The following is a 25,376-nucleotide window of genomic DNA, read 5'->3' as shown; positions in this document are numbered from 1 at the left end:
TCCTTATAGATATTAATAGAGGGGGCCATTAGGTCATCTAACCTGATCCCCTGTATATCATAAGCCATTACTTTTTAACCACATATCCCTGTATTGAGCCTAATAATTTGTATTTGACAAAGCATTCAGTCATGATCTGAGATGGAGAATCCATCACTTAACTCAGCAGCTTGTTTCAAAGGTTAATTACCCTCACTATTAAAATGCTGTGCCTGATTAGTAATTTGAATGTGTTTGGCTTCAATTTCTAGCCATTGGTCTCCTGTTATGCCTTTCTCTGCTTGATTAAGAAGCTCTTTTGAATACAGTATTTTTTTCGCTGTGAAGGTACTTAAATACTGTAATCAAGTCACATTAGTCTTCTTTTTGACTAACTAAAAAGACCGAACTCTTTTAAATCTCTAACTGTGAGGCATTTTTCCACCCCTTGTATAATTGCTGTGGCTCTTTTCTGCCCTTCTTAAGTTTTACAGCATCCTTTTCAGAATGTGATCAACAGAACCACAGACAGCATTCCAGTGTCAGTCCACCAATGTCATATGCAGAGTTAAATCAGCTTTTGCCTTTGTATTCTGGGACTTATGGTGCCAAGATTTTTACCAGTGGGTCCTGCCAGTATCCAAAGATTGCAGTACCCCTTTTTTGTTATAGGTGGGGTCTTATTCCCAGTGAAACTCCTGACAAAAATTCATCTGTATGGACTCCATTCTACTGAAAGTGTCAATGTCAGTGCCAAAAAATAACTGAACCACTCTCCTCTACTGCAAACCACTCACCAACAGCAGAAAGATGACCCAGAGGCATGTTATTCCTGCTTCCCAACCTGACTGAGGGTACGGCTAGACTACAAGTTTTTGTCAGAAAAAGGTACGCAAAATGTGCGCTGCATTTTGCATACCTTTTCCCGCTTCTTTTGTCGGAAGAGGCTTTTCCAACATTTGACGCATCTAGACTAGGCCAAATGTCAGGAAAAAAACCTCTTTCGGAAGCCCCCTTCTTCCTCATAGAACGAGGAATACAGGGGCTTCTGAAAGAGCACATTTGCTCTTCTGAAAAAAAAAAGCAGAAGAGCAAATGAATTCCCTGGACACGGCGGAGTTTTTTTCAGGATGCTTCCAGTATCCTTAAAACCCCCCGCAGTCTAGCCATACCCTGAATTTTGCTCAGGACTGTTATTTCTACTTGGGTATGTGCAATGATAGAAGGCCTGGCTCCCTGGCCCTTAGCCAAGAAGGATTTAGCAAACTGGGAAAGTCATGGGGAGGAGAAAATCTGGTCTTCAACCCTTTCTTATTTAGACTTCCCAAATGCAAAGCTGAGGAAGTCAACTAATGCATTTCTGGCCATCTCTGTATTAATGTACTCTCTGCTGAGTGCTTGCATAGGTCAAGGCAAGTCCCACATAGGACATGCCTGGTGTCTATCTGGGAAAAGCACTGGATCTTGTAGGTTTATCTTTCTCACTGTAAGATCTAGAGGTGGCCAGGCCCATTTATAGGGAGATTCCCAACAGATCTCTTCACTTTCCCTGAGAATGCGCATGGAACTCTTCAGAAGGTCATCACAGAAAATATAAAACAGCCCTGGTTGTATAATTATTTATTGGACACTTTTGTGGCAGTCAGAGGGAGACAACGTCTCTTACAAACCAGCCATTGGTTAGCCATCCCCCCGCTCCCATCCCCAGTCCACCCATCTTCACTTTCTCACGCAGTGCCAATACTGGACCTATGCACCACAGATTCAGGAGAGTCAGGGGTGCCATGAAGGCAGTTATCTGCACTCCAGCACAGTCCCTTCCCCCCCTCAGATCTGGCAGGGTGAGGCAGCAGTCAAAGTCACAATCAGACTAAACTGAACAAGAGGAATATGCACTAAATGACCTAGTAATATTTTTCAGCATGTGATTTCTTGTTCAACTCCTTGCCCCAGCAATTTGCTCTATTTAATGTATTTCATTTAATGTATTTTTGGATAATGTAATATACTAGTGTCCGGTTAAAAACTGTAGGATATTTGAATTGGGCATGCCCTGCTCCTGCTTTTTTTGGCACCACAAAAACAATTTAGACACCACCAACTAGGAATCCACACAATGCAGTTTACTTCAGAACTTCAGTTAACACCTTTACAATACCATGCAGCAAGAATACTTAAAACACTGATATTCAGACAGAGGCTCAGGAGCCACAAGTGGCTTTTTAATGTGCCTTCTGCAGCTCTTTGTAGCACTTGATGTTACAACATTATCTGCTTTAATTATTAATCAGTCTTACATACTAACCAGACAAAATGGAATGCTCATTTGCATATCTTCTTCTGATTCTTCTTGAGGAAGAGGTTTTGCCGCTAAAAAGCCCCACATAGACAAGGCCATATGTCGGGAAAAAAACCTTTTTTGCAGATCCCTTATTACTCAAAAATTGAAGTTTACAGGATCTTTCGAAAAAGGGGTTTTTCTGACAAAATGGCCCATCTACATAGGACTTTTAAGCAGCAAAACCTCTTCCACAAAAAGAATCAGAAGAAGATATGCAAATGAGTGTGCCATTTGCATATCCTCTTCTGCAAAAAATCCCGCAGTGTAAGCATAGCCTATCAGTCCTTAGCTGTCCAATTAATAGGCTAATTAATCCTTTAGCACACCTAGTCTGGTTGGATAACTACGTTCTATTCCTCCCTCAGGCCTTTCTGGGGGATCTCCTTAGTGTCAGAGTGATCAGAGTGTTGGCTCACCTCTTATTTCCAGGCACTTTATCACAGTTATATTAAGCAAAAGTCCCAACTTTCTAACTTTTATTGCCAAGACTTATTTCCAAATTAAGTATATTGAGGAAAGAGAAATACATGTAATGTCAATTATTGTTGTTCCCAAGGCAATGTCACGCTTTTCAAAACTACATACACTTTTAAAAGTCATTAAAGCAATTTTTTCTTTCATGGGTTTACCCACTCAGCACCCACTGTTTTCTGTTTAATCTGAAACATTTCTGGACCACAATTTCTCCCAAGCAAATAACTAAGAAAGTTTAACCTCACAACCAATACACTCTGGTTATTTTTAACAGCTTAATCTTGCAGATTAAAAAACCCTTTTTAAAAAAATATACAAAAAGTTTATTTTTATAATGATTCGATACACTTAGCAGGTTTGAATTACAAATTAATTGTATCCTTTGGTACAAAAGATTTTTTAAAACTCATTGTGGGTTCCATTGTTAATTTTGCACATCTGATCCTACTTAAATTGTTATGACAATGTTTTGTTTACATATGGCAAGGAAATCTTTGAAGGTTTAATATTTTAACAATTAAATGCAGCTGAGATTAATGCTATAACTTCAAAAGGAAACAAACTCCAAGCATACTGATGTATCAAATATTTGTCTGTTAGGAGATGAAGTCGCCACAGGGGACCCAAAACTAGGGCATCAAGTCTCCGGAACCTCCTTTATGAGAAAAGACTGAAAAGGGAAGATTATCTTTTCCTCTCTTGATCAAGAGAGACTCAGAAGTGTCTTTACGTTTTAAAAGAAGAATGTGCATGGAAAGTAACCTTTGAAAGAAAGAGGTTAACACATCAGTATTCTATAGAGAGTATTACACAGTGAGTGATATTCTGAACATTGACTGGTGGCTACTCTCTGTGATGTATCCTTCCCAAATCACAGCTTCATGGTCTATCGATTTCAGTGATGACTGTACCAAACTTCATGGGCTGAATGACCTTTTCTTCTTCTGGAAATTTAAAGGATTTCACATTCTGCCACTTGCTCAGCCTGATGGATATTTTTCTTCTTTTCATTTTCAGCTTGTTACAAATACTGTGTAATAACTTCTCAGATTGGATCCTAGGATTCATTTTTATTTCTGATATACATACAGTAGGAAACTAAAATTCTATAGAGATGGATCCACTTTGCATCATAGTTGTCAATCCAAAGGCAAATATACATTAGGGCTATATTCTAATTGTGCACCAGCTCCTTTAGTTTGATGTCCTAAGAGTAGCCCATTAAGCCAACTGCAACTCAAAGTGTATGTCTGCCTACACTGTGCATTTCTTCTGGCAGGGTGTAATGGATAAACCTATGTAGTCCCCTAGCATGAGTATGAATAGCAGTTTACTATGAGTAAAGGCTTAGGGGAATAGAGTAGACATGCTTGAAGCGTATGGGTACATACATTCCCAACATTGCTCTCTACTTTCCTAAGACAGGCCTCTCCAATTACATTGCTGTTTTTAGCAGTGTATTGTCCACTGCCTCCCCACTGGCGGAGCCTTTACCTGCTGCAGTGAAAGACTCCAGCAGCCTGTGAAAGGCTCCAGTGCTGGGGAAAGGCTCTGCCAGCTCTTTGTTGCTGGCGCCTTTCCCCTCTGTAGGAGGGAAAAGCTCTGGAAAGAGGGAAATATTCTGGCAGTGGAGAGTGGCTGAAATCTTTCCCCTCTGCCTCACTACTGCCAGAATATTGCATTGGCCCATGTAGCTACACACCACAATGCGAATGCAGCCAGTTTTATACTGTGGTGTGTAGCTAAACATATGTTATGTGACAACACCAGTGGTGTGCATTAGGGACACAGCCAAAAAGTCACAACCTGCCTTTCAATTTTACCCCTGCTCCAGCAGGGTGAGCCCAATGCTCATACTAATACACATCTTCCAGTACCCTGGCCCAGTGTGTTGCATGGGTATTGATCCATTTCTTATTTCCACTTACCCTTCATCCATCTAGGGTGTGTCTAGACTACAGGGTTTTGGTACCTGCATCTACACTGCTGCTGAGTTCTGTCGACATAACGTTGACAGAAGTTCTGTCGACACAAGGCATTATTGAATCTACATCGTCCTTTTCATCTACACTGTCATGTCGACAAAGCGGCTTGCTTTGTCGACAGAACTGGATGTAGCCTAGATGCTCTTTGTCGACAGAAGCTTTGTCGACAGTATCTGTTGACAGAACTTCTGTTGACAAAAGCCTGTAGTCTAGACATACCCCTAGAGGGTTGAGGCTCAAGTGGTACAGATGCAGTACAACACAGGTATTTGGCACAATGGAGTCTTATATCCCTTTGTACCTCCCCCTACATGGGTGTGCATGACTGGCAAGATCTGATCCTTAGTTTGATTCATAATTTCCCATCACTTCTGAATTCTCCTTAAGCTGCCAAATGCAAAATATTCCAAGAACTGATTTCTAGCCAAAAAATCCAGAGAAGAGGTTTTCAGTGTTTTCTTTTGAAGAGGTTAATTTGAACAATCATGCAATGGTGTTCTCTTTGCCTGCCAAGCATGCATATGTTTATTTATGTTTAGCAAGCATAAGTACATAAGAAATTCTTGAATATATGCCTTTTTAGGCAGGACAATATGACATTTTGTTTTAATAATCAAAATATTGTTCCCTAGGAGGGAGCAAGAATCTCTGAAGATTTTTAATACCAAGAGTAAAGGGTAGTACTCTTCAGGCAAATGCTGTGGAAACACATATAGTAAGCCCTGAAAAGCTTCCACCTACCCTCACCCACACACATACAGTATTTACAAGGGGCTAATGAAGTAGCTGAACGAAGTAGGTGATTTTTGTAATTTTTCAGAGATGTAATCTTAGCTCTGCTTATTACAGCATATGCATCAGTGCAGCTATTTGTTAGTGGCAGAACAGCAAAAGTCAATCATCAGAGCAATGCTAGCTCCACAAATATCAGTGAAACCAAGTCAGTTTACACTGAATATAGTGTGAGCCCTGGTTTCTGGAACCAAATGCACACCACACAAAAGAAAGTCTTATTAAATTTTTATATAATTAAGCCTGGGGTGTTGTGTGTGAGCAGTCAAAAACTTGCTCCCATCTCATTCTTCCAATTAAAGACAGACAGTACATCATTCTTTCCCTTTTATTAATTAGTTAAGAAGTGGACTAGAAAGATGCCACTACAGAAGGTATATTCCAGCACTCCACATGTCTGAGAGAATCTTCATAATGTATATGGATATTCCCAATAGAAATAATAGGCTACACTCAAAGCAATCCCATCTAGATTCTTCCAGAAAGGAAATATTTGCAATTTGTTAAAATATAATGAAATACAGCTTCACTGCGAATAATTTATAACTATTTAAAATAAACTCTGAGTGAAGCAGAAATGAAGAATGCAAAAAGAATGCATATGGCACTAATAAATATGTCCATACCACCCACTCTCTGAGGGTACGTCTACACTACAGCGCTAGTTCGAACTAACTTAGTTCGAATTAGTTAATTCGAACTAAGCTAGTTCGAACTAACGCATCTAGAACTAAAAACTAGTTCGAACTAGCGTTTTGCTAGTTCGAACTAGTAAGTCCACATTGAGTGGACTCTGAACAGGGCTTAAGGATGGCCGGAAGCAGTGCCGGCAGGGCATAAAAGGAGGACTTAGAGCATGGAGATGCTGTCTCAGGCTAGCCGAGGGCTGCGCTTAAAGGGTCCCGACCCCCACCCCGGACACACAGTTCTAAGGGGTGCCCCGCTTGCAAAGAAGTTCTGGCTTGGAGTGCCCTGAGTGCCCACACTGGGCACATCACACCACTCGGCCATCAGCCCGGCTGCACTTGCCGCAGGCTGCCATCTGGGGAGAGGGAGTAATTGGGGGGCTGCAGGAGAGCTTCCACCCCCAGAAGCCCGCAGAGCCAGCCCAGTCCTCCCCATTGGGGGCTCGTACCCCATTCCTCCCTCACCTCCTTCCACTTACCCTTCCCTAGCCCCCCTTCTTATTGATGTACAAAATAAAGATAACGTTTCTTCCAACATTGACTCTGTCTTTATTGAAAAAAACTGGGGGAGACTGGGAAAAGGAGGTGGGAGAGGGGAAGAGAAAGGCTGGGAGAGGGGAGGGCAACTAACATGATCAGGGGTTGGGAACAGGTCCCAGATGAAGAAAGGCTACAGAGACTGGGACTGTTCAGCTTAGAAAAGAGGAGACGGAGGGGGGACAGGATAGAGGTCTCTAAAAGCAGGGGTTGGGTGGAGAGGGTGCATTCAGAAAAGTTCTTCCTGAGTTCCCATAAAGAAGGACTAGAGGACACCAAAGGAAAGGAATGGGTAGCAGGCTTCAAACTAGTAAGAGAAAGTTGTTCTTGACAAAGCAAATAGTTAACCTGTGGAACTCCTTGCTGCAGGAGGCTGTGAAGGCTACAACTAGAACAGAGTTTAAAGGGAAGTGAGATCAAGTCATGGAGGTTGGGGCCATGGAGTCCTATTAGCCAGAGGGTAGGAGTGGTGTCCCTGCCCAAAGTTTGTGGAAGGCTGGAGAGGGATGGCACGAGACAAATGGCTTGGTCATTGTCTTCGGTCCATCCCCTCCAGGGTCCCTAGGGTTGGCCGCTGTTGGCAGACAGGCTACTGGGCTAGATGGACCTTTGGTCTGACCCAGCACGGCCATTGTAAGCTCAGGGCTCAGTGTCGGGGGTCTCAGTGGACCCCCTTGATTTTCATGCACACCTGGTCCTGGGTGGCCAGGCTGGCAGCTCTCCTGCCCTAGCCGGCCACTTTCCTGTGCCTAGTGCGGAGATCGTGGACGAGGTCCACGATGTCCGCACTAGCCCAGGAAGGTGCCCGCCTCTTGCGGTCCAGGGCAAGCTCCCGGGAGCCGCCAGCCTGGTCCCGGCAAGAGGGGGTGGGCTGGGGGGCATCGGGTGGGTGGCTCTGTGCTGTGCCAGGTGCAGGGTCTGCTAGCTGGGTGCTGGCAGGCTTGCACCTGGCACGGGCACCGTAGCCAGCCCGTGCCCCTTTAAGGGGTCCGGGGCCGGGAGGGGGGCATAGAGTTTCCCTGGTGTTGGCCAGAGTGGCCACCAGGGAAACCTGGGGAGGGCTAGCCTCCCACTAGTTCGAACTAAAGGGCTACACAGCCCTTAGTTCGAACTAGCTAGTTCGAACTAGGCGTTAGTCCTCGTAAAATGAGGTTTACCTAGTTCGAACTAAGCGCTCCGCTAGTTCGATTCAAATTCGAACTAGCGGAGCGCTAGTGTAGCACCTATTAAAGTTAGTTCGAACTAACGTCCGTTAGTTCGAACTAACTTTGTAGTGTAGACATACCCTGAGAGTAGATTAAAGAGAATATACAGTGGATCAATTGCAAATGGATGCCCCTCAGCTTAATGATCTTATAGTAAGTTAAATGGTTTAGCCCATTTAGCAAAACCAAATTCACTTCCATTCCTTGGAAAAAACTAAAAAGCTACTTCCATAGATGTCACTTTCACAAATCTGAACCAGTAAATTAACTGATATTATCTCTTTCTGCTAGTATTTAACAAAACAGAGAAAGAGGAAACTTCATTTGTTATTCATTTCCCATAAATAATCACTTGCAGCCTATTCTTGTTTTCAGCTAAACATCTGCCATGCACTTTTCTTTCCTTTTCAATGTAACTTCCTTATGTCAGCTTTATGTCAGCATACATTACATTGCAGGACAGTGACAGTTTAAACATACTTCAGCATCAGCGATATAAACAACAATATTGTTTATATCGCTGATATTGATAAGATATCTGAACTTCTAAATTTAGTGTTGTGATTTGTGGTTCTTTTGACTGCTATAAAAATTAAAGATCAGAAGCTCACAAGCATTAGATCAAAGGTTGCTTTATTTTCTTTACATAGACCAGGTTCATGCTTTTGAAAATATTACCAAAGTATTCAATCCAATCAAAGTAAAATATTCTTTCTAAATTATTTTCTTTTTACAAAATCACACTAAACTAAAACTTACTATTGATTTATGTTTGCAGTGTTGTAGCCATATTAGTCCTGGGATATGAGAGAAAAAAAGTAGGTGGTAACTTTCACTTAGTCAACTTCTGTTGGCAGAAGGGACAGACTTTCAAGCTTAATTTATGATTTTTAGACATTTATCCACAAAGTGTCATTATATGCTTAATGATGTAAGGTACCAAAACAAATCAACAGCACTGATTTGACAGGATTTATTTAGCAAGCATGGAGTGTATATAAACGTGTGCAGATTTCACACTGCTGGTTTACCAAAATACAATAAAAAACCCCTAAAATATGTTTTGAAAAAGATACTCCTTGCTGACAATTGGTTTTTTGATAGCATAGCAACAATAGATGCCAGAATGACTAAAGATTTACAACAGGGATTATGAAAAAGCAAGATTACTTGAAAATAATGAATGTAAATGGCAGAAGATGTCGACAGTAACAGAGGTGGAAAGAAATTATGGAAGATTAAAACTGGTGAAGAAAGCAATAATAATAACTGTACCAAAAGATAAACTATTTAATCATGCTTTTCAGGGATATTAGTGTAATGACAGCAAGAGTGCTGAGGTGATTCCACTGTGACCTAAGACTATATAGTCTACGACAAAATCATAACCATGAAAAATTATGAAAACGGATTCACATAATCTGGCAAATCATGCTGGTTTTCAAAATGAATGTAATGCCTTTTTTTTTTTGGTAGTATGCCATCACGTAAGAGTGCCAGATGCACTCTCTGATGAAGGCAGATGCAGCAGAGGCATGTCAAGCTGTACTGCAAAGAGCAACAGACTCTTAGTTGGTACGGTTCCCAGTTTTGCCTGAGTAAGGCCTGCTGAAATGGGCAAAAAATAAACATTCACTGATTTACTTCTCCATTATTCCACATGGTGTGATTATTTGTATTAATGCCATAGCAGTAACAAGTACCAAAGGCAGCAAAGGGGTTAAATGAGAAGGCAACATTGATAATGTTAATATGAGAGAACAGTGGTACATTAATCACACTAGTAACCAACCAAGAGAGACTCATGGAAGAAGGTTCAGAATAACTACAGAACTGAAATAAAGTTGGCAAGCAAGAGTGTCTGGATAAGAGGATGTCTTTTATAGTATTCTGTACACCTATGTGTAGACAAAGACTCCAATGAACAACATTTCAAATAATATCAATGATTACAATGTAATGACCAAAAATCTGAAAACGAAGGAAGAGGGAGACAATCCATGTATTCTACTAAAATTCAAAGTTGCCATTCATAATCCTTTTTGCTCCTAACAGTACCGTATATTATAAAACTGGGGTCACAGTTCAATCCCCCCAACTTCTTTTTCTCTTAAGAAAATATAATAGTCTTACTCCATCCATCTACTCAAGGAAAGACTCATAGTCAGACAGGCAGGAAGTTAGTTAATAAACTGCAGACAAAATCTGGAATTATTTTATTATAATTATAATTAATAATGTATTATGATGATTATGGTTTGGCTGGGAACAAACAACAGGGCAGCCTGAGCTGAGCACAAAATGACTGCCAAACCCTCTGCACAAGTAACAGATGGTACAAGCATTTTAAGGAAGCCCTAAACATGTGAAAAGGGGTTCATGTCAAGCACAGTGCAATAAAAATGCATTTGAGCTGTGTAATGACCAATGCACATAAGAGGTACATTCAGAGAAAACCAGCCACTTAACTTCTTGGATGTGACCCCATGCACATGGCTTAATTTATGGAGAGATTCCCAGATATAAAATGTAACTAAATGGAATGCTTGGCCTGAGGTCTGGCACATTACTGAGAAAGGATAAAAGTTAAAGATAGTGCTGTAGAAAGAAAGATGGGGTGATCCACCTCTTCTGATTAGTGTGAAAGTAGGGAAAATGTCAAAGCTGTTTGATACAGTGAGCCAAATTCCAGCCTATGATAAGTAGAAACAACTTGATTGTCTTCAGTGGAACTACACCCTCTTATAACAGGACTGGATTTAGCTACATTAGGGTTTTTTATTTTCTGACTGTACAGAATGATTTGCTAATCACTATCACTCACTTCTAAATTACTTTTCTACTTTCCAGGGAGTGATTTCATTCTGTTTTCATATATCTGACCTGCTTTAGTTCATATTATTTCCAAAAAGGGTTCAAACTTTAGGAATGCACTTCTCATGCTCTCCTAGGGTATGTCTACATAGCAAAGTTATTTTGAAATAACCGCTGTTATTCCGAAATAACTAAGTGAGCATCTACACAGCAATTCCGTTATTTCAAAATAATTTATTCTGACTTCTGTAAACCTCATTCTACGAAGAACAACACCTATTCTGAAATAAGCTATTTTGAAATAAGGCGTGTGTAGATGCCCCACTTTTGCTATTTCAAAATAGCCCCTCCCCAGGCCCATTCTAAGTTATTCCTCCTGAGGCTCTAAATCGAGATAGCACGTCTACATCAGGGAATCCTGCCTCAGACTAATTTCCAGGCTTCTCTGTAGTGTAGATGTACTATTTTGAAATAAGCTATTGCGGAGTAGCCCCAGTGAATCCCAAAATGCAACTGTTGGAGTGCAAGGTAGATGGACAGGATGATAAATGAAAATAAAATTCAGTCACAAAAGGACCACCAGCCACATATTAATGTACACTCACTTCAAAGGACCCAACTGTTCAAGCGGGAATTTTGCTTGTACTTCAGGCAAGAGTCAGACAATACCAAATGTTCCACCCAAATAGGACTTCAAAGATAAAAAAAAAGTGTACATGTGAGAAAATCTATACTACAAGAACCTGAGGACTATATTAAATTCTGCTATTTCCAATGTCTCTTCATCCATTTCTCTGAGTTAATGTGAATCTTTCAGTAAAATGACCTGTTGCAATGACTCTTTTGAGAGCTTTGTGTATGCAGTATTATGTAAGTAACACTTAAATTTTTACAGACATATTTGATGTTAATGTGTTTAAACTTTTAATTTTACGAGGTTATGAAAAAATATACATTATTGAGAAAGAAACCTTTCATACTAGGTTTCCACAGGGGGAGGACCTTCTCCCCCTAACTTGCTTTCTGGGACCCCCAGGGAAAGAGGCAGTTGTAGTTGTTTGCTGCTTAATGGAATCATTAATATTATAGGGCTGCTTCTCCTCTTTTACACCGTTATATCCAGACTGACTTTACTGGAGTTAGGGCAGGTCTACACTAGACCCGGAAGGTCAGCTTACAGTATACAACACCAGCCATGTAAATAACATAGCCAGAGTAAGCATACCTTACTCAAACGTGGCGCTGTCTTCACAGTGGGAGGCCGATGGGAGAAAATGCCAGAAGATGGATTCCTGGCTCATAAGTATAGACATGGCCTTAGTCCTCAGTTAGCCACCATGTGTGAGAGGAAAATCAGACCCAAAGAATGCATCTGTCATAGCTGGCATTTTCCCCAGAAGAAACCATTAGCTGACCTGGCTGGAGAGCACTGTGCTTCCAGCCGAAGAATAGAAAAAATCATAAAGGATAAAAAAAGGAAGTTAAGGTGTCAGAGAAAACTCCAGTGCAATTTTCATCAGGAACATGGAGGCACTGTCATCAAAGACTATGGGTTACAGTAATGGAGAGAACATAGGAAAAAAAACTCCTCCTGGATGCATGCTAGTGTAAAGTATCTATTGGCAGTAATATCAGCTATTTCCTCTCTGCACACAGATGCCTATGAAGTGATATCCAATGAGATGGGCAGGGGGAAAATCATCATGCTAGCAACCTCATGAATGAGGCAGCAGCTGGTACTTTATTCTCCCTTAAAGAGCATGTATATCCTTAATAAACTGAACGGGCAAATATGTAGGACTACAGACCTTCCACATGAAAGTATAGCATGTAAGTGACAAGACATACTTTAATATACAATATGTTTCTCCCTAAGAGTGTGAAAGTGATATTCACAACTCTATTTGAGGATAAAATCAAATTGTAAGCATGATCACTATCAGGCCTGCTAAAGGGGAAAGGGCAAAAAAGGCAGTTGCTCAGGGGCCTGGCGATTCAAAGGGGCCTGGGGCTCCCAGCTGGCACTGTGGCTATTGCAGCAGTGATGGTGGCTGGAGCCTCACACCCTTTAAATTGCCACCAGAGCACTGTGCTATGCGCGCCACATGGCTTTGAGGTCTGAGGTGGGGGGGGGGGGGGAGGCAGTGCTATGATTCAGATGGTGCTGAGGGCTGGCTGCCCTGCCCTTTCCATCTGAAACCCATCCACTATGATAAAGTATGGAAATCCATCTCACCAATCAGAGCAAGGGCCATAGCAATCTTTACATTGCATTTTACACCTAGTCTTTCATACTATAAACAGTGAACATTGTTGAAACGCAATCATTTACCTTCATTTCTTTAGAATGATCCAGCACAGCTCTCTTATGCATTAGCTTTGTTTTGGCAAACATGAGTTTTGTGGTGTGATGAACTCATAAACACAAACAATAGTATTTGGCACTTTACAGTCATATTCCCATTAAGCATGGTGGCTCCACATATATTTATAATATGTATAAAAACAATGCTGAAAGACCATTTTTAAAGTTGTGAAATCAAGCACTAAGAGTTAAGAAATGCTAGAATTAAGGTGTCTGGGACAGTTCTTATGTCCATATGCATTATGATATAATCTGGAGGAACAGAGAACACTTAATGATCAACTATTCAATATTTATTTTCTTCTCATTGTTCAATGCCCACCTTTGTGCTTTACTTACTGTGCATTACTTGCAAGAATAATGAATCTGCTTTGATGAATGAATTATTAGTTTGTCCACAGGCTTTTCTATGATGCCTATAGTACCTCAATCTTTTAAAAACAAATTAATGTATGTTCAAACCACGAGGAGATGGGGTGCTATTATTCCCATTTTACAGACTTAGAACTGAGTAACAGAGGGTATGTCTACACTACCCCGCTAGTCGAACTAGCGGGGTAATGTAGGCATACCGCAATTGCAAATGAAGCCCGGGATTTGAATTTCCCAGGCTTCATTTGCATAAGCGGGGCGCCGCCATTTTTAAATCCCGGCTGGTTCGAACCCCGTGCCGCGCGACTACACGCGGCACGAACTAGGTAGTTTTGCTGAGATTGCAAAACCAGTTCAAATTTGTCAATCTTTTCCTCCCCCACTCTTTCTTTCCTCTAAAGTGAAACTCAGTTCTTAAAAAGATCTGCAGAAACCACACCCGTAATTCTCTGCTAAGCCCTGCAGCCAGAACTTCTCTCTGATTGGACTAGGGTTATAAGTGTGTAGCCTTTTAAAAAGGTAACCAATAAGCATGAGCTTATTGTTTATAAAAAATGGCTACATACAGCTCCCTGTCTGGCTCCCTGGGAGTTGGCTGCTTCCCCGCACTGCCACCAGGGGCAGCAGCGTGGAGTGGCAGCCAGCTCCTTGGGAACAGGACAGCAGGTGGGAGCTGGTGCGTGCAGGGAGCAGGCTTCAAAGCTGGCTGTTGACACACACTGACTCCCAGGGAGCTGACTGCCACCCCATACTGCTGCCTCTGATACAGAGGTAGCAGCAAAGGGCAGGAGACAGTGCATGCCAGGACTTGGCTTAAAAGCTGCCTGGTGACATGCACCAACTCCTACGAAGCTAGCTGCTGTTCCACGCTGCATGTGCATGTAACTATATAACTGATGATATTTTTCAGCAATTACATGGTAAACCAGTTACCCAAATTTTAACATCCCTAGTCTGGATTAAATTTCCAGATCTGAACAGCTCTGAGCTCTGCAAAAAGATGGGCTATGAATTTAGATCCCCAATTGGTATCTGGAGTCCATCTCTGAAAAAACATTTTTTTTTTGCTAAACAAAAAGGGATGGCATATCCTCTTCCAGACGAGACTAGGAGAAGTGAGTTTTTGGTATACACACTAGGTTGGACTGTGCCGGGCTTTTGCACAGGTGTGCAGGATGATGCAAGGAGTTTTCTCCCTTTTGCACGCCTGCACAGAAGCTGGTTATAATTGTAGTCCTGGCCTGCATCCCACAAGGGCTACTCCCTTTTAGCATCCCTGAAGTTACAAAGTGGATGGAAGCTGAGCAGAGAAAATACGAGAGCACTTATGGGGCATTTGGCATTATGCTGCTCCAAAAGCAGGGTGGTGGCCATCAGACACAATTAAGTCCTGCATACATTGCTTCCTGCCCCCATCTCTGCCTCTTCGCCTCCCCCCCCCCCCCCATCACGTCAGTTTTTCATTTTGCTGCTCTCTACTCCATTTTTACTCCATTTGTTCTCCCCATTTATCTCTATTTACAAGACTTAGTATAAGAAATCATCATGTCCCATTTCAAACCTCCAAATTAGCCCCCCTCCCCTTTTTCTGGACTCCTTGATGTTCTTCCCCCATCCTCAGAAAATTAGTTCTTCCTCGATGTTCTCTTCATTTTGACAGACTCTGATTCCCAAATAGACTTTTTCCCTGCTGCATTACCTCTCAAACCTGAAGGCTAAGATCCCAATGAGCCATGAATCCTGCCTTCATTCACTACTACACATGAATAACTTTGAAAGGCTGGCAGGTATGAATGATGATAAGACCTTGTCTGTAAGCTCCAATAGTTTTTATAGGGAAAAAAATAGGTGTTACCTGTCAGCATCCACAGTCACATCATGCACCCCTCTCTGGATTACGTCTCGAGAGGCAGCTAGGTCTGGTATTCGGTTCAGACTTCTTGTATACAGGTTGAGTCCTCCATCTGTCATGTACCTGAAAATAAATATGCGGTCAATCAGTAGGAAATGCAAACATCTGGCAACTAATTGTTCTAAATCTAATGGGCTATACAATTTGAAGCTCAAAGTAAAAGTTGCTCCGTTTCGTAATAAATATTATCAGTGTCTTTATCAGGCCTTTCATGACACTTTCTCCCCTCCTCCCGCACAATGAGATTAGACTGTAGCAATTTATTTAGGGTCTTTTGCCTTGTTTGTGTTTAACATAAGAAAAAGAGTTTTGTTAAATTTTAAAGTCTCACAGGTCCACGCATGAATTTGTCTTGCGATTTGTGATGCTGGCTGAAGGCAACAGCACCAGAATTAAGAAAAAAAAAATCACTGTCCTGACAAAAAAGCAAACACTTCAATACGAGAGGGTGAACAGAAGACAGAGCTTAGAATCTGAGTTTACAATCCTTACTCTGGTGCAATCAGGTAGTCAGCCATGCAAATAGCTTTGACTATGCATATTAAAAACAGAGGCTAGCTTTATCAATCTGACCATGCTGTCATCTTTCCATGCTGTTGCTTTACGCTGCTTTCTTCATGTTGTCCTGGATAAAATGCATACGGCTAAAAATTACAGCAACCCGTGCTTAACGTAAATCACTAAAGGCCAATTAAAGGTGATGGAATTGTAAGAAGTAACAGGTATGTCTACTAATAACGATACCAATACACATAGGAAATGTAGATGGGATATTGAGGAAATGTTTAGTTACAGCAGTGAGGTAATAAAACACAGTTGAAGACTGTAAAGTTACCATAACAGAAGCTACTCCTCAAGACCCATCTAAACACCTCTTTACACTGAATGTTTAGGCTGAAAAAATATCTGTTACAATGTAGTGAGGATAGTATAAATAACTCATCAATCTACTCAAATGATTTTGACCACAACTTTTTCTATGGTCATAAAATAGCACTGCATAGATTCATCTTTCAGTTCAAAGATGTGTCCCATCAATAGTTATTTTACACTAATAAATCAACAGTGTCTTAGATCCCAATCTCCAGGTCAAGCCAAGGACATTCAGCACCAAATGGGATTGCATTATCCTAATCTCAGGTGGGATATTGGTTCAGTCCCTTTTGTATCCATCTGAGAGCTACTTCTACTTAAACCACTGGGTTCACGGGGTTAATACAGCAACCTGGGATTACTAATGCACATGCCCTCCTTGCCAGCAGCCTGGGAGAGGTGGCACAGAAATGGCTATACCATATGCCACTAGAAAGTCTGCCTGTGCTAAAAAGATTGGCCATGGCTAGTTAAACTGTTTTTTGTACAGCTTGGTCCAGATGTTGCAGCGCCAGGCTGTTGCAGTTCAGCCAAGGATTGTGGCTTTAGTTTGTGTGCCCATGTGTACTTTTTGGCAAGTGATACCTAAATTCTGCATCATTTTGGAGTATATTAAAACATGAAGTGGGGGGGGGGAGATTTGTCGTTATTTGATTTTTTTAATATAAAACATCCACATCATATGTCCCTTTGTTAAGAAGTAGTTCCCAATCTGAAAAGTATTGTACATTTTCATCCCCTTTGTTTCAAGTTGTCTGTTGGAAGGCCAGAAGACAGCACTGCACTGGATTACATTTTATTCCCATATGAAACGTTTTCCTCACAACCAGAGAGGCTAGATATTTTTAAAAAAATCAAAGCTTAGATTTTGGAGCAAATGTATGTAGCAAGTGACAAATTACGCAGCAAGTGCTGAGATGGTGGAATTTCACATTAAATACAACGGTGGTTAGAACACAACCTAGTCTGTAAGGTTCCCCTCCTCCCCCCTGCTTCATTTAAATAAGGGCCAGAGTGGAGAGGCTTAGCTTGTGAAGCAGGCCTTCACACTAATTCCTAATTACTGATGGATTCCTATCCCCAAGTGTTTAAAGTAATTAAAGTGAGAATCAGAGAGGAACAAGAGATAAGTCTTTTCATGCCTCAATGGATCTTGACTTTTCAGAGCATATTAACTTGTATTTTAAGCAGGGAGACTGACAGATTTGCTGAGCCCCTGGGCAAGGCAGGGGGAGCCAGCTCTGTGCTCCCTAGAAGGGGCGGGGCCCGAGGAGGAGGGGGTAGGGCGGGGTCAGACAGCCCTCAGCACTGTCCAAAATGTGTCATGGATCTTTACCCGCCAGCACCCCACCACTTCCCCCAGCCAGCCTTCAAAGCTGTCCAGAGCATGTTGTGTGGTGCTCCAGCAGCAGCATAAAAAGTCCAAGGCTCTGGACGCTGCTGCTCTTGTAGGAGTGGCAGTGTCAGCTGGGAGCCCCCGGACAGCTACCCCCTCCTTACCCCTTCAGCAGGGCTGATTTTAATATCTAGTACTTGTTAGCTACTTCACTGTTTATTGCTACGTACCATTATTATATTACTACTTACTGTGTATTGAGTTATCCTTACTACTGATGTGAAGAAAAATCACACAACACAATGACTATAATTCTCTAATACAATAAGCTAGTTTATACATTTCACATCAAGCATTGAAAAAACTCTTCCTATCTTTTTTAACAAGGCCATAACAAAGCTCAAGTATAACTCATTTTTCTTTATGGAAAAGAGGCCTTCAGCTATAACTGTGCAGCATCCTCATACTCATTCCTACTTGGATATAGCAGGTACCATTACAATATCCTGGCTGTCTTCTCCTTCTTTCCTTCCCCCGCACCCCCGTTCATTGTTCAAATCCAGGCAGAGGCATGGAAGCTCATCTAATAATGCCAGCAATCCTGTAATGTGGGTAAATTGTGGTAATAATACATCCTGTTTCACCATCATCCATCCTTTAATCTCAGGTACATTCCTACAGACACCAGTTACATCACTTTCCCATCATGCTTTGTCTTCTGCACACTGGTGTGTAGGATTGCTGAGGTTGTTACTGAAAAGAGTTTGCAGCACCACAGAAAGGATGGTAGGCAGCATATTAAACTGGACATTTAAATATCGATAGTGCACTAACAGCATGGGTTGGGATGCTAACCTGCTCCATCCAAGTGCTTCAATTCTGACCTGAAGATACCCACTCCAGGGCTAGAGTATTACTTCGGAGGGCGGAGGGGGGACAAGGGGTGGAGGCAGAGGCGGGGAAGCATTCTGCACCAAAAAAATGAAAATTCTACACACAATATTTTAAAATTCTGCACATTTTATTTGTCATGTAAATGTGGAGGCTCCAGTATGGCACTGGAGAGCACAGACCACTGGCTGCACAGAGGTGGGAGAGCACAGCACGGCTCTCACCACTAGTAAGGCTGCATCCAATCAAAATACAACAGAAGGACCATGGCTGGCCCAAACACCCTAGGGCCCTGACCCTTCATGCCAAGAGCATCAGGTCGGGCAGGCTCAGCCCAGCAGGATCCAAGTGTGGAGGGCCTTAGTCTGGGGGCTGAGAGGGTTCTATGTGGTACAACTGAAATGCAGGTGGCTCAGAGGGGGAGCTGGGTGTGAGGGCATCTGGATGCACATGGTCTTGATGGGGGTTTCTGGGTGCCACAGGGATAGGAATCTGATGGGTGGTTCAGGTGAAGGTGGTTTGGGCTCAGTGGGATGGAGTCTGGATGTCCAGAGCACAGAGTTCAGCAGAGTTTCAGTGGGGGCTCCAGATGCTGGGGGAAGTGAGGCTCAGTGGGGCAGGGATCCAGGTACAGCTGGCTGGGGTTTGATAACGTGGGGATCTTTGGTGCTGGTGGTTGTTTTGGGAGGTCCAGGTGCGGGGGGGAGGGGCACAGCAGGGAGTGGGGAGTGAAGCTTGATGGAAGAATCTGGGTATGAAAGGGTCTGGATGGATGGGGACTGGGTAGATGGGAGAGCAATTTCCTATACAACAATCCTTTCCCCTGCAGCTAAGGAGTGGTAGGTGCAGGAAATGAGGGTGGAGATGTTTAAGAGTTTCCTGCAGCCTGGGGAGAAATGTCAGGGTGGGTCTGATCCAGTCTCCCAAACCCAGCCTGGATTAGCACCTTAGACTAGTGCAGGTTAGGAACTAGCAACTTGGTCTTCTCCAGTCCCTCCCCAATCCTACAGTGAGTTACCTCTGCCATCTGCACTGGAAATCCAAAACATACTGTTGGGTAGGCCTGCCTGACAACTCTTGTGACTCCCCCTTTGCTTTCCCAACAGAAAGTCATTTTTCTGTGGAGAAGCAAAGAAACCTGAGGGGGATGTTAATTTCTGTGCATCCACAGTGGTGCAGCATTACCTCAGGAATACAGTATCTCAGACATCTCTGATAAGATTTATCAGCAGGAGTCCCAAATTGTTCCAAGTATGATGTGTTGAAATGGCCCCTAAGAATTAGATTCAGACCACCAATACATTTCACATACGCCACTTAATAGCCTTCAGATGTTAACAGTCTTTGAATCACTTTTGATTAATGAGCTAGATTTGATCTAGTAACTACAAACTGGTGAATTCTGTCCTAAAATTTCCTATGTTCCATGTTTCTAGTTGTCTGAGCAGACAGAATTATTTTGAAGCCCTGATGTCCACTAAAGCACCATGGAATATTAAAGTGTGTCCTGTACATAAGACACCCTTTCAACTGCACTTTGCCTGGTATGCACTACCTGATACATTAGGCAGCAATGAAGATTAATTCAACTATTGATATTGCAAATGAGGCCTTTCTTCTTAAATTATGTATTGGAATTTCTAGCCCTGAAAGTAGCTTCTTAGAGTAAATTACTTAATACTAATAAATGGGTATATAGCTCCTGTCTGCAGTCCCAAAGGCAGGAATCTCCGAGATTCCCAAAAATCAGCCAGAAATATCATCATTATCATACTTGTATTTTTTAAAAAATCAAAAAGGTATTTTTAAGTGGAGCCAGGACATGGACTCTCTATATGCAAAAATTACAATAGTCTACTCTCAGCATCAGCTTGAGATCAGCTCCTAAAATCAACCAAAGAAACACAAATAGGATGTAAAAACAAAAATAATTGACATCCATTGCTCCTGGGTTAGCGAGAAAAAAATAGTGACTGACATATTCCCATCTCTAAGGATATTCCTAGAGGTCAGAAATGATATGCACAGTTGAAGAATTGTGGTAAAGGCCTGTTACACAAGCCTATAATAGACAGCATCTGACATGCAAACAGAAAAAGTCAGGCCTTTCAGAAACTGCCTTTCATCCCCATCTGAAAATATAATATGTCATGTAAACATGTAAGAAGAATGCCAAAAAAAATCTAGAGGCAGAATAGAGTAAAACTGGTTTTACAAAACAGTTGTGGAATCCCCAGTAAATACTTTATATTAATACCACTAAAAACCTGTTCTAGCTCTCCCTGAAGCTAATATGAGAACTCTCATTGACTTCAACAGGGGACAAGCTTGACCTCACAGAAGGGTTAGAACATCACTACCATTTTTTTGCAATATACTGTGGTGTCCATAATTCTACATTTATGAAGTTACACAAAATCCAGGTCAGTTTGCCCTTTCCTGCATTAGGATTTCATCTGGATAAAATACCACTTACCCACTATTGATGTCATCTGTTCTGAGGCTTTTCCCAAGAATGTCCCCATCACTCATGTAACCTCCAACGTCAACTTCAGAGGACATGTCCATATCAGTGCTTCCTTTTTCATTCATGTCAATCTGTGACATATTCCCAAGGCGAGAAACAGCTGCTCGGCGAAGAGGTGTGGTATACATGAACCGTGAGGGGTCAGTATGTATGAAGCGACCAGCACTACTGCGAGGGTAACCACCACCCAAGGATGGGGCATCTCCTGCCTGAAGGCGAGGACTGGCCTGGCCAAGCCTCCAAGTCACTGGCGTGGATCGGCTTGTCAAGCTTGGTATACTTCTCCCATTCACTTCAGTTGTCACCGTGCTGTCAAAAGTTGTCTCCAATGTGCTGCCAAACAAAATGCAGAAGTCAATTAATTGTGCTCTGAGAAATAAAGAAGAGCAAATGTTACATGGAGAGGTGGAGTGTAGAAACACAAACTGTGTATCAAATAACCCAATGCTTTTTTTTCTCTACATGTTATTTTTTCATTTTTACACATTAGAGATTTAAAACTATAGACAAGCTTCCAAAAGAGTTCAGAAAGGTAAACAAAATACTTAAATCAAAATATTATGACAAGAATCCTTGATACACAAATATTATTTGTCACAAACTACACTGTTAATTTTTCCTTCCAAACCTTCAATTCTTAACTGCAAGTACTCTTCTACATTCTACAATGTAAGGAATCCACACACAAATAGTACCTGTGGCTTATTTGGGTCCCTCTAAGGCTGGACATAGTTTCTTCTAAATTCTGTCTCAGATCTGCTATATTCTTTACTGTTCTCATTCTTCTTGTTTCTGGATCTTCCCCTGGAAGAAAACAAAAAATAATATAAATTCTGTGTAAGTGTGCAGTCACTGGCATGTATAGTGTAAGTATACAAATATTGATATAAACTAACACATACATATGTGTGTGCAGCCAACTATATAAATGATATAATTTATGTATGCATACTCACACAACAATCATCATTTTTGTGGCAATTAAAAGCTTGTTTTTAAAATAGCAACTTAGTCTCAACAAGGCTGAACAATTATATAATACTCAGAATTATGGAGTTTTGGTTTATGTCCCCTGTGGGGATTGTGGAGACTAAGGCTCTGATTTAAGAAAACATTTAAGCATACACTTAAAATCTATCCCTATTCAGAAAAGCACTAAAAGTTAAGCATGTACTTAAGCACCCTTTCTGAACTAGAGTCTTATTCCCTATGACCCCCACAGTGGACATAAATCACTATATCCCAATAAAATTCATACATTTATAGATTTTAAACCCAGAAGGGACCATAATGATTACCTAATCTGACCTCCAGTGTGACAAAGGCCATACAATTTCATCTAGAAATCCCTGCATCAATCCCACAGATTTTCACTATAAATATACTAAGAAATAATCCAACAAAGATAAAATGAACATAGTGAAATACTATTGTGTTACCCATAAAGAATGTGAAAGCCTAATAAATATCTATTTCATACATAATAATAACAGAATTACCAAGTAAATGTCCGTCATCTGAGAAAAAATAGATAAACAATACATTTTAAAAATATTATTTCCTAATAGTTTCTTATTTTAATATAATCCTTTAGCTACCCCTTCTTTTTATTACTTTCCTTTTGAAGAACATAGTATTAAATAACATAGATTATCACAGACTTTGTTTCTATTAATTCATTACTTTGTCAAGCCCAGAATGTTGCCTTTGCAAGAGCCCCATATGTGATGCTTTGGAATTGGTGGGGGGGAGGAGGGTGAACATAATTCTCCTAGCAATTTGTACAGTTCTGAACAAATGGGGAGAACTATTCCTCACTGACCTCGATACTGATCGTTGTATGCCATTACAGACCATTTTATTAACCCCAATTTAGTTAGTATGCTGCAAGCATTATCATTAGTGAGGAAATTATAAAATCCTTTAAAATATTTTAATCTTATTTTACTCTAAATTCTGCACTCCCTTTGGATATATACAAATTAAGGTTGTAATCCCATCTGAGGATATTGGCGATATTAAAAAACTGCTTTGGCTTTGATCTCATATTTGCTGATGTCAGGAGAACACCTTGTGAATCTGAATTCAACATGACACCGAAGAGAATGTCAGAAGCGCACAGGGACAGAAGGGACAGGATAACAACAACAGAATCCTGTGTTTACTCTGAAAGGCATGTACACTTCTTTATACTGCAGGGTTTTTTTGTGTTGTTGCTACCAGTCCATTTCCCCCTGTACTGAAGGTAAATTTATAGATGAGATGTAACACAGCAACAGTTGAAGAGGAAATATGTGGAAGGCAAAGAAGAAATGCACAGAGATGTCTGTGGTAGCAAGAAAAGACTTTGTCATGGAAGAGCAGAAGAGTCAAAGAGAAAGGCAAGAGGAAACTAAGTTCATTATTAAAGAACATAAAAAAAAGGAGAAACAATTTTTCACGGGAAAAGAGAGTTTCATTTTGACAACGTTGTTTTCACTTTAATATTAAGATACATACTCGCTGATAAGCCTATTTTTGGTAAAAAATATTGCAGTAAAGAGTGGGGTTCAGCTTATGAAGGGGTCATTTTGTTTTACCATTTTTTTAAAAATGGGGTGGGATCAGCAAACTTCAGTTCCCAGCCCAGCAGGGCAATGCTGGCACACCAGGATGTTTTATGCACCAGGATGTCTGCAGGCACAGAGCCCCTGAGCTCTCAGTGGTTGCTGTTCGCCATTCTGGGTCAAAAGGAGTAGTGGGAAGTGGTGGCCAGCACATCCCTTGGCCTGTGCTACTTCCCACAGCTCCCATTGGCTAGGAATGGCAAACAGCAGCTAATGAGAGCTGAGAGGATCTGTGCCTGCAGACACCCCAGCTTAAAAAAAAACCCAAAACAAAAAAATCCACGTCCTAACGTGCCAGCAGCTTGCGCTGATGAGCTGGGACCAGAAATTTGCAAACCGCTGATACAGTTTATTAATAGGTCATTGCAATTTTTACAATTTGTTTTAACTTGGGGAGGGGGTTGGCTTATGAATGAACAGACTTATTATTGCGTATATAGAGGTATATTAAAATATTAATATTGATATTATATGATGCTGTATTTAATATTATATTATTTCAATGTTATAGAAATGAAACCATTTACATTAATCAAAATGAAATATTTTGATGCTTCCAAAAAGAAAACTCAGAATGTCTGTCTCATGGAAAATTTTAAAAAAAGACTTTTCATAGAAATTTGGAAAGTGGGTTTTTTTTAATGTAATTTTCAGTGGAACAGAAATTCTGTTTTCCGACCAGTAGTAGCCATAATATAGATAGGGGTTATGAGATCTTGAAGTAAATCTTTTAAGGCAAAACACACCACGAAATGAGCAGTCAGTAAAGAAACTCAAAGAGGTGCACAACCAAGCTAAACAAAAATGATTATTTTGGCAGCAGAAAACTAAATAGGAAGAAGAAGGATTAATTAATTCAATAGTCAATTTGGAGGTGATGAAGGAATGGATAAACAGATATCCGAATATGTGTCTGCCTTAACTATTCATTTCAATATTGTAAAACCTTTGGATTTTAAAATTACAATGTTTCTTCAGGGATTAGGGGTTGTTATAGCTATTATTTTATATATTTAATATGTGACTATCTTCTTCCTTTCCTTTTTTTGTTTGTTTCTACTTGTTCCTTCTCACAGAATATGATCTTCTCTGGGTGGGGTCTGTCTTTTTTAATATGTGTATAGAGAGCATATGAAAATTGAGTCTTGATACATGAATGGGGTCATTTGTTTCCCTCCAGTTATAGTATTTCTCCCACAAAATTACACTCTCCAAAGCTCAAGAATAGCAATATTCTGTCTTGGAAAACTAACATCTTGAAAATCTATTCTCCTGCAATCTCTGAAAGGTAGAAATGGCTCATACAAACGGAATGATCTGCATTCCAAATAGCACGAGACTCTCGGTTTCTAGCACAGGCTAAAAAAAATCTGACTGTGAAATCTTAACATTATTATGGAAAGAAAAGCTATTTTGTATTATTTCTAGAGGTTACTAAACTGTATGGCTGTGTCTAGACTGGCAAGTTTTTCTGCAAAAGCAATTGCTTTTGCGGAAAAACTTGCCAGCTGTCTACACTGGCCGCTTGAATTTCCGCAAAGGCACTGACGTTCTACTGTCTGAAATCAGTGCTTCTTGCGCAAATGCTTTGACGTTCCCGTTCGGGCAAAAGCCCTTTTCCGGAAATGCTTTTGCACAAAAGGGCCAGTGTAGACACCTGAAAACTGTTTTGCGCAAAAAA

The 25,376-nt window shown here is 41.0% G+C and overlaps 1 protein-coding gene across 10 annotated transcripts in view; it reads right to left on the bottom strand.

Annotated features, from left to right (window-relative positions):
- The window catches only part of NAV3 (neuron navigator 3), a 569,112-nt gene that overhangs the window by 145,565 nt on the left and 398,171 nt on the right, over positions 1-25,376 (bottom strand). For all 10 annotated transcript variants that reach the window (XM_075932261.2, XM_006118491.5, XM_075932267.2 and 7 more), the window contains 3 exons: positions 21,785-21,893; positions 21,039-21,422; positions 15,406-15,525 (listed from right to left, as the gene is read on the bottom strand). In XM_075932261.2, the coding sequence (XP_075788376.2) occupies positions 15,406-15,525; positions 21,039-21,422; positions 21,785-21,893 (613 nt within the window). The remainder of the gene's footprint in view (positions 1-15,405; positions 15,526-21,038; positions 21,423-21,784; positions 21,894-25,376) is intronic.

This window comes from Pelodiscus sinensis, chromosome 1 (assembly GCF_052426305.1).
Source record: "Pelodiscus sinensis isolate ZL-2025 chromosome 1, ASM5242630v1, whole genome shotgun sequence".
Classification (NCBI taxonomy): Eukaryota; Metazoa; Chordata; order Testudines; family Trionychidae; genus Pelodiscus; species Pelodiscus sinensis.
The sequence above is the reverse complement of the archived record's forward strand: the minus strand, read 5'-3'. Positions and strand labels throughout refer to the sequence as shown.